General features: G+C 31.3%; 1 protein-coding gene across 1 annotated transcript in view; it reads right to left on the bottom strand.

Moving 5' to 3' along the window:
* LOC106458441 (RNA-binding protein 33-like) overlaps window positions 1-14595 on the bottom strand; it is a 103952-nt gene that overhangs the window by 40717 nt on the left and 48640 nt on the right. The window contains exons 10-12 of the mRNA XM_022384658.1: window positions 13414-13584; window positions 7122-7188; window positions 705-1009 (exon numbers count right to left, since the gene is read on the bottom strand). Of these exons, the coding sequence (XP_022240366.1) occupies window positions 705-1009; window positions 7122-7188; window positions 13414-13584 (543 nt within the window). The remainder of the gene's footprint in view (window positions 1-704; window positions 1010-7121; window positions 7189-13413; window positions 13585-14595) is intronic.

Raw genomic sequence — 14595 nt, 5'->3', positions numbered from 1 at the left:
GTTTAGTGGGACGGGGATTCGAACCCGCGACCCTCAGATTGCGAGTCGAGCGCCCTAACCACTTGGCCATGCCGGGCCAAACTTTGCATGTTGGATAGTCAACATTCCCAAAGCAAAAATTCATGAGCAAATCTTTAATTCAAATACTTAATTAAAAAAATTAATATTTTGTGTTTACAACGTAACTGTGCTATTTGGGTATTTTATCAAACAAACATATTACAAAATCTCTCAAATTTAAACAAATTATTAATATAAGAAAATAAAATTAATTTAAAATGAATCAATGAAATAAGTATTACAATAAAAATAAAAAAAGTAGATAAATGAGGAAAAACTAACAAACAAGGCTAAATTTATAAACTAAACTGCTAAATTTTAGCTTCTGTTTTCTTATTTTTAGGCTAATATAAATTTGTTAATACATTTTGGATTGGTTGACTTTTTTTATTTTGTTTTGCTATGTATTTTTCATTGGGCTACACCAATTTTATTTGAAACTTCTGCACATTAAATTATAACAAATTAACATTTTAATATTTTCTTTAAGTACTACTTATATAAACTGGTTATGGATTGTTTACATTTAACAATTACCTTTTATAACTCACTTTATACAATATTTTGATTTAATTTTTAAAATAAGCTATCAGCAAATTTTATATTAACTTTTCACATTGAGATCAATGAATAAAAATACAAACCTGATGAGACGGTGAGAAAATGCCTGTATGAGTTGACTGTGGTCTCTGTTGACTATGGAAGGGAGGAGGGTGGTTAATGGCTGGCTGCTGTAACATGGGAACTCTTGGCTCAATCACTGAAGATGTTGGGCGAGAAGGTGAGAAGGGTGGAGGCTGTTGAAGATTAAACTGAAAACGATTTTGCACTGGAGGAGGCTGGTTTGTGGGAGGAAAAGGAGAGAGCCTAGGAGGAAGTTGATGCAATGGTAGGATACGAAACTCGTTCCTAGGAAATCCAGGCAGCAGACCAACAGAAATTCTTGAGCCTGCAGAGAATGTAACCAAAAATACCTGTCATAGAAATACTTGCAATTTACTTACAGTACTTTATCCAATATCAGTATAAATCTTAAAATACTTCTAACTTCATCGATTACAAATTTATATTAAAAAAAAACAAAGGAAAAACTGTTGTTTTTCTCTTTAGTGCAAAGCTATACATTGCGCTATCGGCATTCTGTCCACCACAAGGGATCTAACCATAGATTTTTTAACATATTAAGTTTCCAAAGTTAGTGTTGACCCATAGGGGGACAAAAACAAAATTCATCGAGCACATCTATAAATATCTTTAAATGAAATTTTCATTACATATAATCAAATTACATGACAATAAATTATTAAAAATCTTGAAATAAATCTTCCTTTATTCTTACTTTAAAAATAAAAACTATCAGAAAAATATAATGAATTAATAATCAATTTTGAATAATTGATACTAGTAAAAAAAATATAATTAATTTAACAGGTTTGTATATAGAAACACACACATATACACATTTGTCAAAAATAAGCATAATAATGTCAGTGTTAACTCAAATTTCACATATATTTTGATGGGTAAATTTAAGAAACTCAATTCACATGAAAATGTTGCAAAGGTTAGTACAACAAATAATTTTAATTATTAATAATGCATCTGATGGTATCAGTTTTAACACTTCTCAGTTTGACTACTTCTGTATTTGAATTATACAAATCAGTAACTCAAAAATGACATGATATTTGAAATGCAGACACTTGAAACACAAAGCATGAAAATTATTAAATGTTTCTGAGCCTCAGTTAAATTTTCTTTGACAAATTTTTGCAATTTATAATGACATGAAAACCATTATATGACATAATTGTATAATGCGGCATTATGTAACACACTCATTACTGTTGACATATAAACCATGTTTCACACACTCTTTATTACAAACAAGTAAAATAAAATCATATGCCTAATGACATCATATTCTAGAACAATTTTTGAAAGAAATTTTTCAACAAAATGTCTTGAATATTTTTAAACTAAGTAAATATTCTTTATCTCGCTTATCTTACTTATAAAAGTTACCTATGTAATTCTTTTAAAACTTATGTACAGCTGTTGAAAAACAAAAGAAGACCTCCCCTGAACTATAAACTTGTACTATGGCGAAGTTCAAAGAAAGACACCATTAGCTTCAAGTTACAAAACTTTTTGAAAAGCAAAAAAAAAAGGAATGGAAAAAGTTATTACTTCAACAAAATAAACATGCAAGCAAAGATTTAACTTGTTACCTATACGTAGCATAATAAAAAATATAAAACCATGATATAATTAGATTATTAAAACTTGTGGTCATGAAACAGTTTGACTATTTTTTACACTAGTAACTTAAAATATATATTTACAGTTTTCAAACTATTTTAGATAAAAAAAACACAAGTATGTATAAAACATATATATCTAAAGTTTTGTTTTGTATCTTCATAAGTTTTATCCACACAAGCAGGAAATTTAAATATTCCCAAAAAATATTTACAAAAATCTGAAATAGGGTTAACAGTGTGGTACATAAGCATACTATGCATTTTCTATTTCCTTATATTAATATAGGATTTAAATTGATTATTTGAGCAGGTGTAAATGTGGCCCATATTTCAAAACTTAGTAGGTTACCTCGGGGTTTTGAGAGAATTGGTGAAAACTAATCAGGACCAATTTTTACCAAAAAACATTCAAAATTAGAAGTTTATATCAAGACTTCATGTTTTACTTCATGCTCTCTTGATGCTATGCTCTACTATGCTTTCTTCAGTTCATGAATCCAAAAATCAGTATATTCCTGTATAATGACTAGTTCTAAGCAGACTCGAAAGGCCACTGATATTTGGCCTGTAGGCCCCTGCCAGGCCCAGTTCACTGGAACAAAGCTTCCATCCCAAAGAGAAGGTTCATTCAAATTCCGGGCCCGGCATGGCCAGGTGGTTAAGGCACTCGACTCGCAATCTGAGGGTCGCGGGTTCAAATCCCTGTCACACCAAACATGCTCGCCCTTTCAGCCGTGGGTAAAAGAGTAGCCCAAGAGTTGGCGGTGGGTGGTGATGACTAGCTGCCTTCCCTCTAGTCTTACACTGTTAAATTAGGGACGGCTAGCGCAAATAGCCCTTGTGTAGCTTTGCGCGAAATTCATAACAAACAAACAAACATTCAAATTCCTCATCTGTCACAGATGCAATTATGGAGGTGTGGGGCAGTCAGGATTCCTGTTCGGCTCAAGAAGCACATAGTCTTCAGGGTCAAGAAACTCTTTAGTGAGTGAATAAAACTTACGAACACAAAGAAAATACAAGAAAAAGGTCAACATCCTGAAAGTGAAGAAGGAGAACTTCAAAGAAAATTTGGATGATCTTTTCAATATCACCCAGGACAAGACATGGAGAGAAGGGATGTCAAAGTAAAATGGGATCTGTGAACATCACTTTGGTCAGAGAGGAAACAGAAAGAAGAAGTACAACAATGATACACCAAACAGCATCAGAAAGAAGATGTAGATGAGCCATGGACAAGCTCATCCAGTACTGATGGGACTGCTACTCTAACCATCGATGACGACTTTGCTATTCCTGGGCCATCCATATCTACATCATCTGTGACTAAAAGATGTTTGAGCAACCATTCTCAGTCATTGATTGGCAACAAAACTAGACTGCACCAAAGTCAGTGACCAAAAAAGCCTCTTTTCTCTTGACTTCAGCCACAGATACTTTGGATCATGACATCTCAGATTTGAGTTTGAGCTGTACAGTGATTGATTCAGAGGCAGTGAGTGAAACTCTGGAAGGAAACTGCATGGATAATCAAGGAATCATTCAGTCTGATCCATTCCTTGACTGTCCAGTGGTATGGAAAACTGCTTCCAGAAATGACTGGGAACTGGACTGTAGATTGACCCCCTGATTCTTGTGTTTGGAGTAGGAAAAGAACAACTTCTGGGAGCCCCAGAAATGAAACTGGTTTGAAAATGGACAACAGACTGGAAAAGGCAGTCTGATTCTAAAAAATTTAAAATAAGGTCCAGGGAACGTGCTTCAACACCACTGCATCAAACACTAGGAACATAAATATTCTTGAGAAGAATTAAAGCTTGCTCCACTTCACCTGCAGGTATCACATTTTCATGCTGATACCAAAAGTAGTCTTCTCAATTTGCATGGAGACATCAACTGGTCTAGACATCTTACTCTTCAAGCACTTTTGGGGAGAAATGGGGATTCCTGAACATGGAAAGATTGCAGACTGTGATGAATAACAACACCATGGCTTCTGCTGTATCAGATGTATATGATAATATTCTTATGTTTGTTAATGAAATACTCTAGACTCAGCAAACTAGAGATGACTATATGGAATTCTTTGAGTTTGTAACAATATTTCTTGGAGGGTTTCTGCTTTAAGATAGTTTGAATGATGGCTACAGGAATGATGCATCTCGCCATTTATACTTTTAAAGTCTACATGTTCAAAGGCCAGTTTAACTTCACACTCAAAGAGAAGGCAGCAATGAGAAGAATTTAAATATTCATGTCCACCATTTACATCAAAACATGGTACGAAAACCTCTTCTCATTTTCTGCTCCAAGGAATGATCTGCAGCTCAACCAGGCTTTTCAAGCTTACAAGACCTCAGATCCACAGGTGGCCAACACCACACTGATAAATTTCATTCAATAACTGTGGTATTTGTTTGAGGAGCTTGTCACTCTCACTTTCTCTGATGACAACAAGTCTACGGAAACCAAGCAATGTATGGTTCAAGCTCTTAAAAACCATGGGAATGAGAATCAGCAGGACAGAGCAACAGTCAAAGAGAAGGACTTGGAGACCAAAAACTAAAGTCCTGGAGAACTTTGTCACAGCCAATATCCTCCAGTTTTTCAAAATCTTGGGCATCAAATTAGATTCCTTCCTCTCCAAAGATCCAGGCCAACAGGAACAAGACAAAAAGTTCATGAAAGGCAAAGAAACATGTAATCAGCTCCTGATCATCAATGACACCATGGAAAGATGTCTGGCCCTCATGGAAAAATACTGTTGGCATCACACCACAGATAAGGACTTAAAACATTATCTTCTTTGGTAGTTTAAGAAGTACTGGAAGAAATTTTCTGAGGCAAAGAAGAGCACCATCATGAAATCTGTACAAGTGAATGTTGCTTGATTCTGAAATATGGGAGTATACTGGCAACTTCAAGCAATTAATTTTTCTATGGTTCTAGAGTAAATTTGTTTGTAATAATTTTTTTCTTCCTTTTTCTTGAATATTTCATAAAGATTTGCATCACATATGTAGCTTTTTGTTTGACTGGGTAGCTCACTGTAAGTATGATACACACTATAAAGCACAGTATCACAGGATGAGAAACTTCAAGGGCTGGTAGCAACACCTTAACATGCTTTGATTCTCTTAAATTTTGTTAATTTATGATTAATCTTCAGAAAAGTTTCGAGTGCCCAAAAAGAAATCACTATTTTCAATTTTAACCATCCTGAATAAGAGTCACCTTAATGTGCAATTTAAACATAATACTTTGGTGAAGAAAATTGTTAAGTTGCTGTTGCTTTAACTGTTTATTGTTCTGTGTTGTTTGTCTTGTATTTCCATGGGAAAGATAACTGCAAGGTCATATGAAGTTAGATAGCTGTCTTTTCCACTGTCAACCAGGTTTCAATGGGGAAGGTCAGCAATGTCGATAGTGCTAGTCGCTCTTGGTAAATCTGACATTACCGACTTCAATAAATTATATGACGTTTAGATAGTCTGGTACAAGATCTCACTGAATAAGCTTGAAACAACTCAAGAAAGAAAGAAAGAACCTTAAAGTTACCTCTTCAGTAAAGGCAACTGTGTTGTAGCAAGTAAAGTACACTTTCAATGTGTCTGTATTATTAGAGATTTTGTGATTTTCAAGCTCTTCAATTTCCCATGAGCTCAGTTAGTTAGAGAATACGGAATTATTTCACAGTTAATGTGTTGATGAATCCCCTGTTATTCTGATGATCTACCTTGTAACTCTTAAGGGAAATCAGTGCTATCTGAAAATATCACAGCAGTTTAGATTTTTTTATTACTTTATTCAAAATAAATGTTAATAAAATATACATCACAACATAATCATAAATCTGAAGATTTCAGTTATAGTTTTTCTTTATACACTATTACCAGTGAAATATTTGACAGTACTTTTAAAACTTAATAATATCATAGCTAAAAGTTAAAATACCATTGAATATAGCAGATTATAAACTATTTATGTCAATATAGACTGAATAAAGTGGTGCAATAAGCAGCTTTATATGGTTTCATGGGGAAATGATTAGATACAACTCATGTAGAGTAGAACAATAGGATCTAATAGGTATTTTACAAGAAATGTAACAAACCAGAACCCCTTGAATTTGTATTTACAATTTCTTTTGATATTCTCCTGGTTTTGGAAATTATTTCATGTGAAATTATATTTTCTGAAAGCTAAAGAAATTTTCTTCTATGGCATGACACCAGTTTATCCTATTCAAATAACCTACATAAATAAAAGAACTTATAATTTATTGAAAAGAAACTATATTTATTAGATATAAATTGATCTTGATCAAGAATACTGTTAGCAAAAATACCGTTACCTAGTCTGACACTACACCATTTTGAAAGGTTAGGTGCTAGGTCATCGATAAACCTTTGTCATTATCTGTGGTGTTATTTATAATCTATAGCTAAAAGTGATGACTACTGCAATTGGCTAAAATAAAGTGTCAAAGAAATAAATTAATGAATATCAGTCAACTAAATTGATATGTAAAACTGGAATTCTAAAATGAAAAGAAATACTCTTTAACGTTTTGTTACAAAAGTTGAGAAAGTTCCTAACATAATAAAAAAAATGGTATAAAAAATCAAATAATGTGTTTTTTTTAAACCAAAGTAACAACGTTTCATGTTTCATACAATTTTCTTTAGAAAAAGAATCAGTGATAATCCCCTCAGTCTGAAAAGAGTTAAAAATTATATCTTCTTTTTAACTAAGCATACAATGTGTTTACTAAAAAGAAAATTCAAAATACCTTACCTGGACCAGAAGTAGGTGCTCCAGATGATGGACCAGAATGGTGCTGCCATCTGTCAGAACTAGGAGGCTAAAGATGATAAAATATTTAAGCAAAACAAGAAATAAATGAACTGATACATATTTTACAGCTTAAATTTTGGTTTAACATTTCTTTCAAAACACACATATAACAAATTCTGAGGTCAAAATCAGCATGAAATTCTCAAAATACAAAATGTGTATGCAGTAAAATTTATAAATAATTAGTCTGACACACAGATATTCATCTACATAAGCCCATTTCATATATAAAACTAGTTGGTTTTTATACAAGATAAAAACCAGATAAAAGCCCAGTTTGCCCCTGAAGAAGAAAGGTACACCTTTTGAAAGAGCTCGGATTATAGGGTTTTTATTCATTTCTATGAAGATAAAAACCAGTATGCACATAGCACTTACAAGATATATACCACTAAACAGCTTTATGCATATTTGTTTTGTCACTCATGAATAAGTTACTTTACAGATTACTATGATATATTCTCTTGAGCAAAGTAAGTATAATTTTCTTAACACATCTCTAGGTGTTAAGTACATGCTTCTCACCCTTATTTGAAACAACTTGGAAACTAACAGATATAATTTGTAAAGTTTGTTTATTTCAGAAAATCATATAAAGCTACACAAGGGTTACATGCATAGACATCTCTAATTATGAACTGATAGACTAAAGAGAAGGCAGATAGTCAACAGCATCCACCACTAGCTTTTGGATTTGCATCCACAGCTCCAAAGTGAGGAGCATGTTTTTGAGGCAATAGGTCATGAACCACAAGTTTTCAGATTCACAGTCTAGATGCTATAGCCACTGGGCCACACCCAGCCACACTTTTTAAGGTATATAAAACATTTAATGACACATTGAGGAGCTTCAAGTAAGATTGATATATCCTGGATCAAAAAGTCACAGTAAGGTAAAGCATACTGACAGATGTGTAGGTGAACCACACCAAAAGAAACAAACATATTGCAGAAACAAGTTTTAATCAGGGTAGGTTTAGGATTTCCCAAGTAGGACAAACAAAATTTGTACTCCTATGATACAGATGCATGTGTGTGTTTTTATAGCAAAGTCACATCAGGCTATCTGCTATGTCCACCGAGGGGAATCAAACCTCTGATTTTAGCATTGTAAATTTGAAGACTTACCACTGATGATGAAGATGGCTAGGATCTGAAAGGTCTGGAAATTGGTAGTATTTTCATCATGTAATTAACAGGCTATTTAAAGTATTTTAACTTCTCATATCCCTGCATTATAACATTCCCCATATACATTACTTAAGTTGCAATTTATCTATCTCTGAATAGTCCAATTAGCAGTTTTCTGTATACTGCATACATCTTGCATACTTTGAGCATGAGGTTTGTATTTTTAGGTAAAACTACTAGGACTCACTTTTTCACTAAGTTTGTGTTCCAATAGAAAAAATAATAATAATGTGCCTTTTAAATATACATTTTATAACACACAAAAAAAGCATATCGGGTACTAAATTAAAAGAAAGAAAAAGATTTGGATTTACCTATTTTTTTTACAAGTCTAACTCTTTCTAACAACAGTATTTGAAATATTTGGCCTACAAATTCATTGTTACATCACTGAGTTCACATTGACCATATATGTAAATTAGTTTAAGATATTTTTATCTTAATTAGAAAGTCAGTTAAATTATAATAGTCACAAAACTTTGTATGTTTTGTGTAGGTTATTACAATGAAAAAAAAATTTTAAGTACTACCACTGTTACAAAAAATAGTGTTAAGTTTTGTTGGGGAATGGGAGCAAAAAAACAAAAGGCCAGATACAAATACTAAATTTCTGGTTTTTAAGTATGTTTTTCTCCATTGTTATAAGAGTAATTAAAATGTAAAAATTAGAAACCTATTACATTAAGTAAGGAAAAATAAATAAAAAAGTTAAAAACACACAGTGAGGTCTGCAAATGAGATGTACATACATAAAGTAATTCAAATACCCTAACTTAAGCTACGTGTTCACCATGTTTTTTAAAGCTTGTTACAAAGATTTTTCTCAGATTGACTGTTCAAGCACATATGAAGACCAACAGATTGACATTGATATTGGTATGAAATTTTAGGAATTGCAAAAAAATTAATAATTTTCCTGTAACGTACTCTTGAAAAGAAGAATTTTGATATATAATTTTTTCTGAAAATAATCATTCAGGAGAAAAATAGTGTGATACACAGACAGACATTTTACTATTATATATATAGAGAGATTCTTTTTAGTAGTTGCAAGGTTGATTGAATGGACCAACTTCATGTAGTGATAAGGTAGAGAAAATTACAGATAAAATATAAAGTTTTACTGAAAGAAAAACGTTTGACATTCATTTAGGAAGTCCTAGAGGTTATGCAAATGAAATATGAAAACTGTAGATGGGGAAAAAGCATTTTGAATCCTAACAAGAAAATCACCTTGAACTCAAACTCAAATTATTAAACAAATCTTTAGTAAAAATACTTTATTAAAAAAAATGAGTTTTTTCGTGTACAAAACACTTGTAATGCTAAAGCCTTGTCAAATTTTGTGAAGGTACACTTATTACATTAAAAGTTATAGTATGTCTACTTTCATGGTTTACTAGGTGGTTACAAAAGTCAGTCGAAATGGCCAAGCCTATACATGAAGAGTTAACAAAAATCATTAGTCTTATATCCAAGATTCTGATACCTGATACTCATTAAAGTAAAATAATACCAAACAAATACAGTGCTCCAGCATGATTCCCAAACAAAAATTAGCCATTTACAGCATTAAAAAAATACTGAGAAGTTGTTTTACAGCCATGGAAAAATGAATACATCTCCTCCTTTAACAGTAGTATAGTAATTAAATAATGGGTAGATTCGTGTAGTTTTCGGCAGTTCTGCATAAGATCTGTGCAATTTACACAGTTGAGTTGCAAAAATAAGTGCTCTCTAACAGACAGAAGTTTCTATTGGTGCAGCGCACTCGTGAATGATCCAATTTTGTTTAAAAAATAAGAAAAAGTTGTAATGTCATTATTTGTGTTTGTTATGACTACATCTGGTGATTTAATTTGCTAAGTTAATCTTGTGCCAAATTTCACCTTTTGAAATAATAATTCATAATTAGTTAAATTACTTTTATCACAAAATGTTACTGCAGAAAATTCAATTAGTCCCACTGACAAAATTCTGGGAGTGATTACTCAATACAGAAAACAATTACTTGCAGCACTGAAACACAATGTGGTCAGAGAATGCTTGTTCATTTTAACCTTAAGGATAAGGGCAGGTAAAAATTCACATATCACAAACTTTTTCAGAGTTACATTCAAAACTTCTTTAAAATTCACTATCAATTAATACCAATAAGCATGGCATTAAAATGTAGATAATAAATCAAATTTTAAGTTTTATTTCTTAATTTCAAAAGAAAATATTCAAATAATTTTTCAATCTTCATTTCTATGTATCATGTGACACTTGTTTGCTCTAAACTGCTCATCTAAACATTTCTTCTACCCCAATATAAGCTTCTGAATTTTAATACAAGTTACATAGTTACAGAATAGATAATACTGTGACATAATTTAAATTAATAATTTCTAATCATTTTATTTATACAGATTCAAATCAGGAAATGAAGCTCACATACCATACACTCGTACCATATAGTCTTTCAAAAATTGTTGATAACTGTTTTTGACATTTGCTATTATGTTATATATAACCAACAGAAATAGGTTTTAATTTGCTGAATGATGTATAATGCTAGCTCATTCTAATGATAGCTTTCTAATTATTTGAGCTACAGATTCAAAGTTGCTATCATCGAGTTTGCCTTGAATATGGTAAGTAAATTATTTTAATGAATAGCTTACTTAGAAAGTAAGATAAATTATAATAGTTGTAAGACATTGTATTCTTTGGACATGTTATTATTTTGTGTTCTAAACTGAATGGTTGAAATAAATAAAAATTCAGTAAAGTAGGGCAACTTTTATAGACTTTGAGTGCAAAAAAAGTACAAGACTCATAAGTAAGTATTAAATTTCTTGTTTTTTTATGTATAATTTTCATTTATTGTTATAAAAGCAACTACAATGTAAAAATTAGAAAGTTAGTAGCTAAGAAAACATAAGTTAAACAGAAAACCAAATAAAAAATTCTCAGTGAAGTATGCACATGCTTTATGTAGTTCAATATTTTGTAACTGTAATTTGATCAAGTGGTCATTGGGTAACTTCTTGTTTTGTTATGCAGGTTAGTAGTTAAGACACAGTTCAAAGAACAATGAAGTGATTAAATGAAAACAGATGTAAACTGTTATGAACCTAAGATTGTTTAGAATACATAAAAGTAATTTTCTGTTATAATCTGCAGTCATTCTAGAAAGAAAAAAAAGGGGTTAATTAAATTTATTTAATTTTTTTTGTGGTGGTCACAAAGTCAATCAAATGAAGAGAGTCAATATAGTATTAGGAATAAAAAGATAACAAAAATAAAATGCAAAGTTTTACTGAAAATAACATATGCTATCCATTTATAAGGTTTCAGAATTATGAAAATGAAAGTTAAAAACTGTAAGACCAAAAAAGTATTTTTAATCTTAACATGAAAATCACCTTCCACTCAGACATAAAATTTTTTAATTAAAAGTAAGCTTTTTTGTGTACAAAAGATCGTAATGTTTACTAAAAGATTGCCAACTTTTGTGAAGAAACACTTACTAAAAGTTATAGTATAGAAAATCTCATGGATAGATGGTGATTGCAAGATTAGCCAATATAGAGAGGGTTAACATAAAAATGAAGTATTACCAATCTATGCTTTATCAGGAATATGACGAGTTAACAATAAGTCTGCACCCACAATAAAAAAAATTACAATCATTTTTACAAAAGATGCAGCAGACAGTTCAGTTACTCCTGGCAGTAGCATCATAGGATGGAGGAGAATGAGAATGGAGACAAGAAGCTCTCAGTTGAAATAAAAAAAGCAACAAAACACGTTAAATAGATAAATATTCAGTTATAAAAGCCAGAGGATAACACTGAGTGCCGAATGGCTTGAGGAAATACAATAATAGAAATAAGTCAGCAAGAGAAATAAACATTTTGTTCAAATCCAAAAGTATATCATAAAAAAAACTTACTCTGACACAAAAAGAAAAACTGCCAATTGTAATCCAGTCCATAATTTAATGAGAAAAACAATGCCTAGAAAGATAAATATCTGCTGAAAGAAGGGGATTGAAGAAGTGGTATTCACAACAACAGGAAGTAAGAAAATCACTAGAATCAGTCAAACACCTCAAAACTGCAGCATAAAAACTGGAAGAGGAAAGAATAGAGAAGGAAGACTGCAAACTACGATGGCCAAGTGAACCATGAGAGATTGCAGTAGAAACAGTTTGAATCCCAATTCCTATGCAAAAAAATAATAAATTGAGGAGAAAGATTTAGACAATAAATCATAAACTACACCACAAATTCAAGATTAAAAGCATTGTCAAACTCCTCAAAGCTAGCCTCACACACAAACAAAGCAATAAAACAACAGAAAAACGACTTTGAGGAACATAACCAGATTCAACATTTTGAAAGCATGTGATAACACATGAAGAAGAATCTTCAATCAAACATTTAACATCATAAAAAGAAATTATGGATGTTTGAGAAGTTTTTAATATCTTGAGGTTAATTTTCAGGAAGAGGATTAATATCATAAAAATTACAAAATTATAATTCCAAATTATTTCAAGAAACAAGAACAAATATAAACTAATTCAAAGTAAATTCTGATCTTCCAAGACACAATACAGGTGACACAACAAAGTTTCAGGAAGAAAATGTAATATATATATATGATAAAAAAAAATACTCAGGTAACGTTCAGATAGAAGTAGTACCAAATAATAGGTGATTGGTCTATGAGTATAAACAACAGAGGGCCATAATCAAGTGAAAATATCTATATCTAGTTATTTTGAATACAGAAAAAAAAATGCAATATTTTGTATGTGGGGGTAAATTCAGTTGGAAGTGGAGAAATGAGGTTTATCCTTTAGCAACAACCAAAAGTAATTAGCTGAAGGTTACAGCAAAGGTTTAGTATTGTATTTGTATTCATTGTTTGTTTGTTTTTTCAATCAAGTCCAAACAGCCTTGTTAATAACAAAGTCTAGTTATCAATCCCTGATTAACATCTACAAATCTATTAATCCAAAAGCAAACATTAAGTAGAAAATATTAACCTGAAAGGTGTTTGAAGAAAGGAGGTCAGCATGGTGAGATGGTGGTGGTGCCTGGGTTTGAAACTGTGTAGGTGGGGGTCTGTGAAACTGCTCTTGGGACAAAAGTGGAGGCTGACCTTGAAGACGATAAGCTGGTAAAGAATGAGGTGGTGGCTGCTGTGGTCCAGAATTCTTTAAGTATTAAAGAGAAAAGTATGTCAAAAAGAAAAGACAGATTATTTTCCTGATCTAATTTTTTTATTGATGATGATAAAAATCAAGGGTTTTATCAATACCCTGTGAAAATGATAACCAATAATAATACCAGATATTAAGGTAACACAAAATATAAGAAATACAGTTTCATAATATGTAAAGATCACTATGCTATTGCTTTCAATAGTATGTAGAAAATATACTTACATTTATGGTTTAATATAAGCTAATGAGAAGTCTAGCAATATTTAAAAAACAGCTTAAATTTTCTTTCAATACACATTTTTTGCATCAACATCATTAAATATGTAAATTCCAATAAAAACAGCCCAAACACCTGACTGTATTTTTTTAATTCACATAATAGCATGAAAACTTTCTGAAGGGGAAACAAATAATTATAAATTGCTGTTTTTTTGCACAACATTTACATTAAGCTCTAGCAAGTTTACAATAGCACAAGAATACTGCCTTGTATTCAGGATTGTTGTCTGGTCAACAATTTCTGACAATATCCATATGCTAATACAGTAGCCTAACTTAAGGATTTTTTTTCTCATGTGTTTAATCAAATAATCACATTATATATTTTAAATTATGACAGACTGTGACTTGTAAAACAGTTACACAGAGTAGAAACTCTTTGTTTTTAAATTTCATATGATTAATTACTAGGTTCTTTTTATCCAAGCTTGTAAGATGCAAGTATAAAAATTCAACAAACATTTATCATGACATAAAAAACATTTTTACCTTATCACAAAAGGCATAAGTTAAATACCCACATGACAGTTATGCATAACAGTACATTTTTTGTGACATTATGAATTAGTACTGTGAGTATTGACACATATACATCACCAACAGTATTTTAACACTCATTTAGCATCAGTAAAGAAAAAAATGAGATAAAATAAAAATAAAACCATCCTAGGTAGATTTGCAAATTAAATCATGCAACTCGAATCTTTCTTCATAACTAGGCAA

Source organism: Limulus polyphemus, unplaced genomic scaffold (genome assembly GCF_000517525.1).
Source record: "Limulus polyphemus unplaced genomic scaffold, Limulus_polyphemus-2.1.2 Scaffold464, whole genome shotgun sequence".
Taxonomy (NCBI): domain Eukaryota; kingdom Metazoa; phylum Arthropoda; class Merostomata; order Xiphosura; family Limulidae; genus Limulus; species Limulus polyphemus.
Note: the sequence above shows the minus strand (reverse complement) of the source record. Positions and strands in the feature narration are given on the sequence as shown.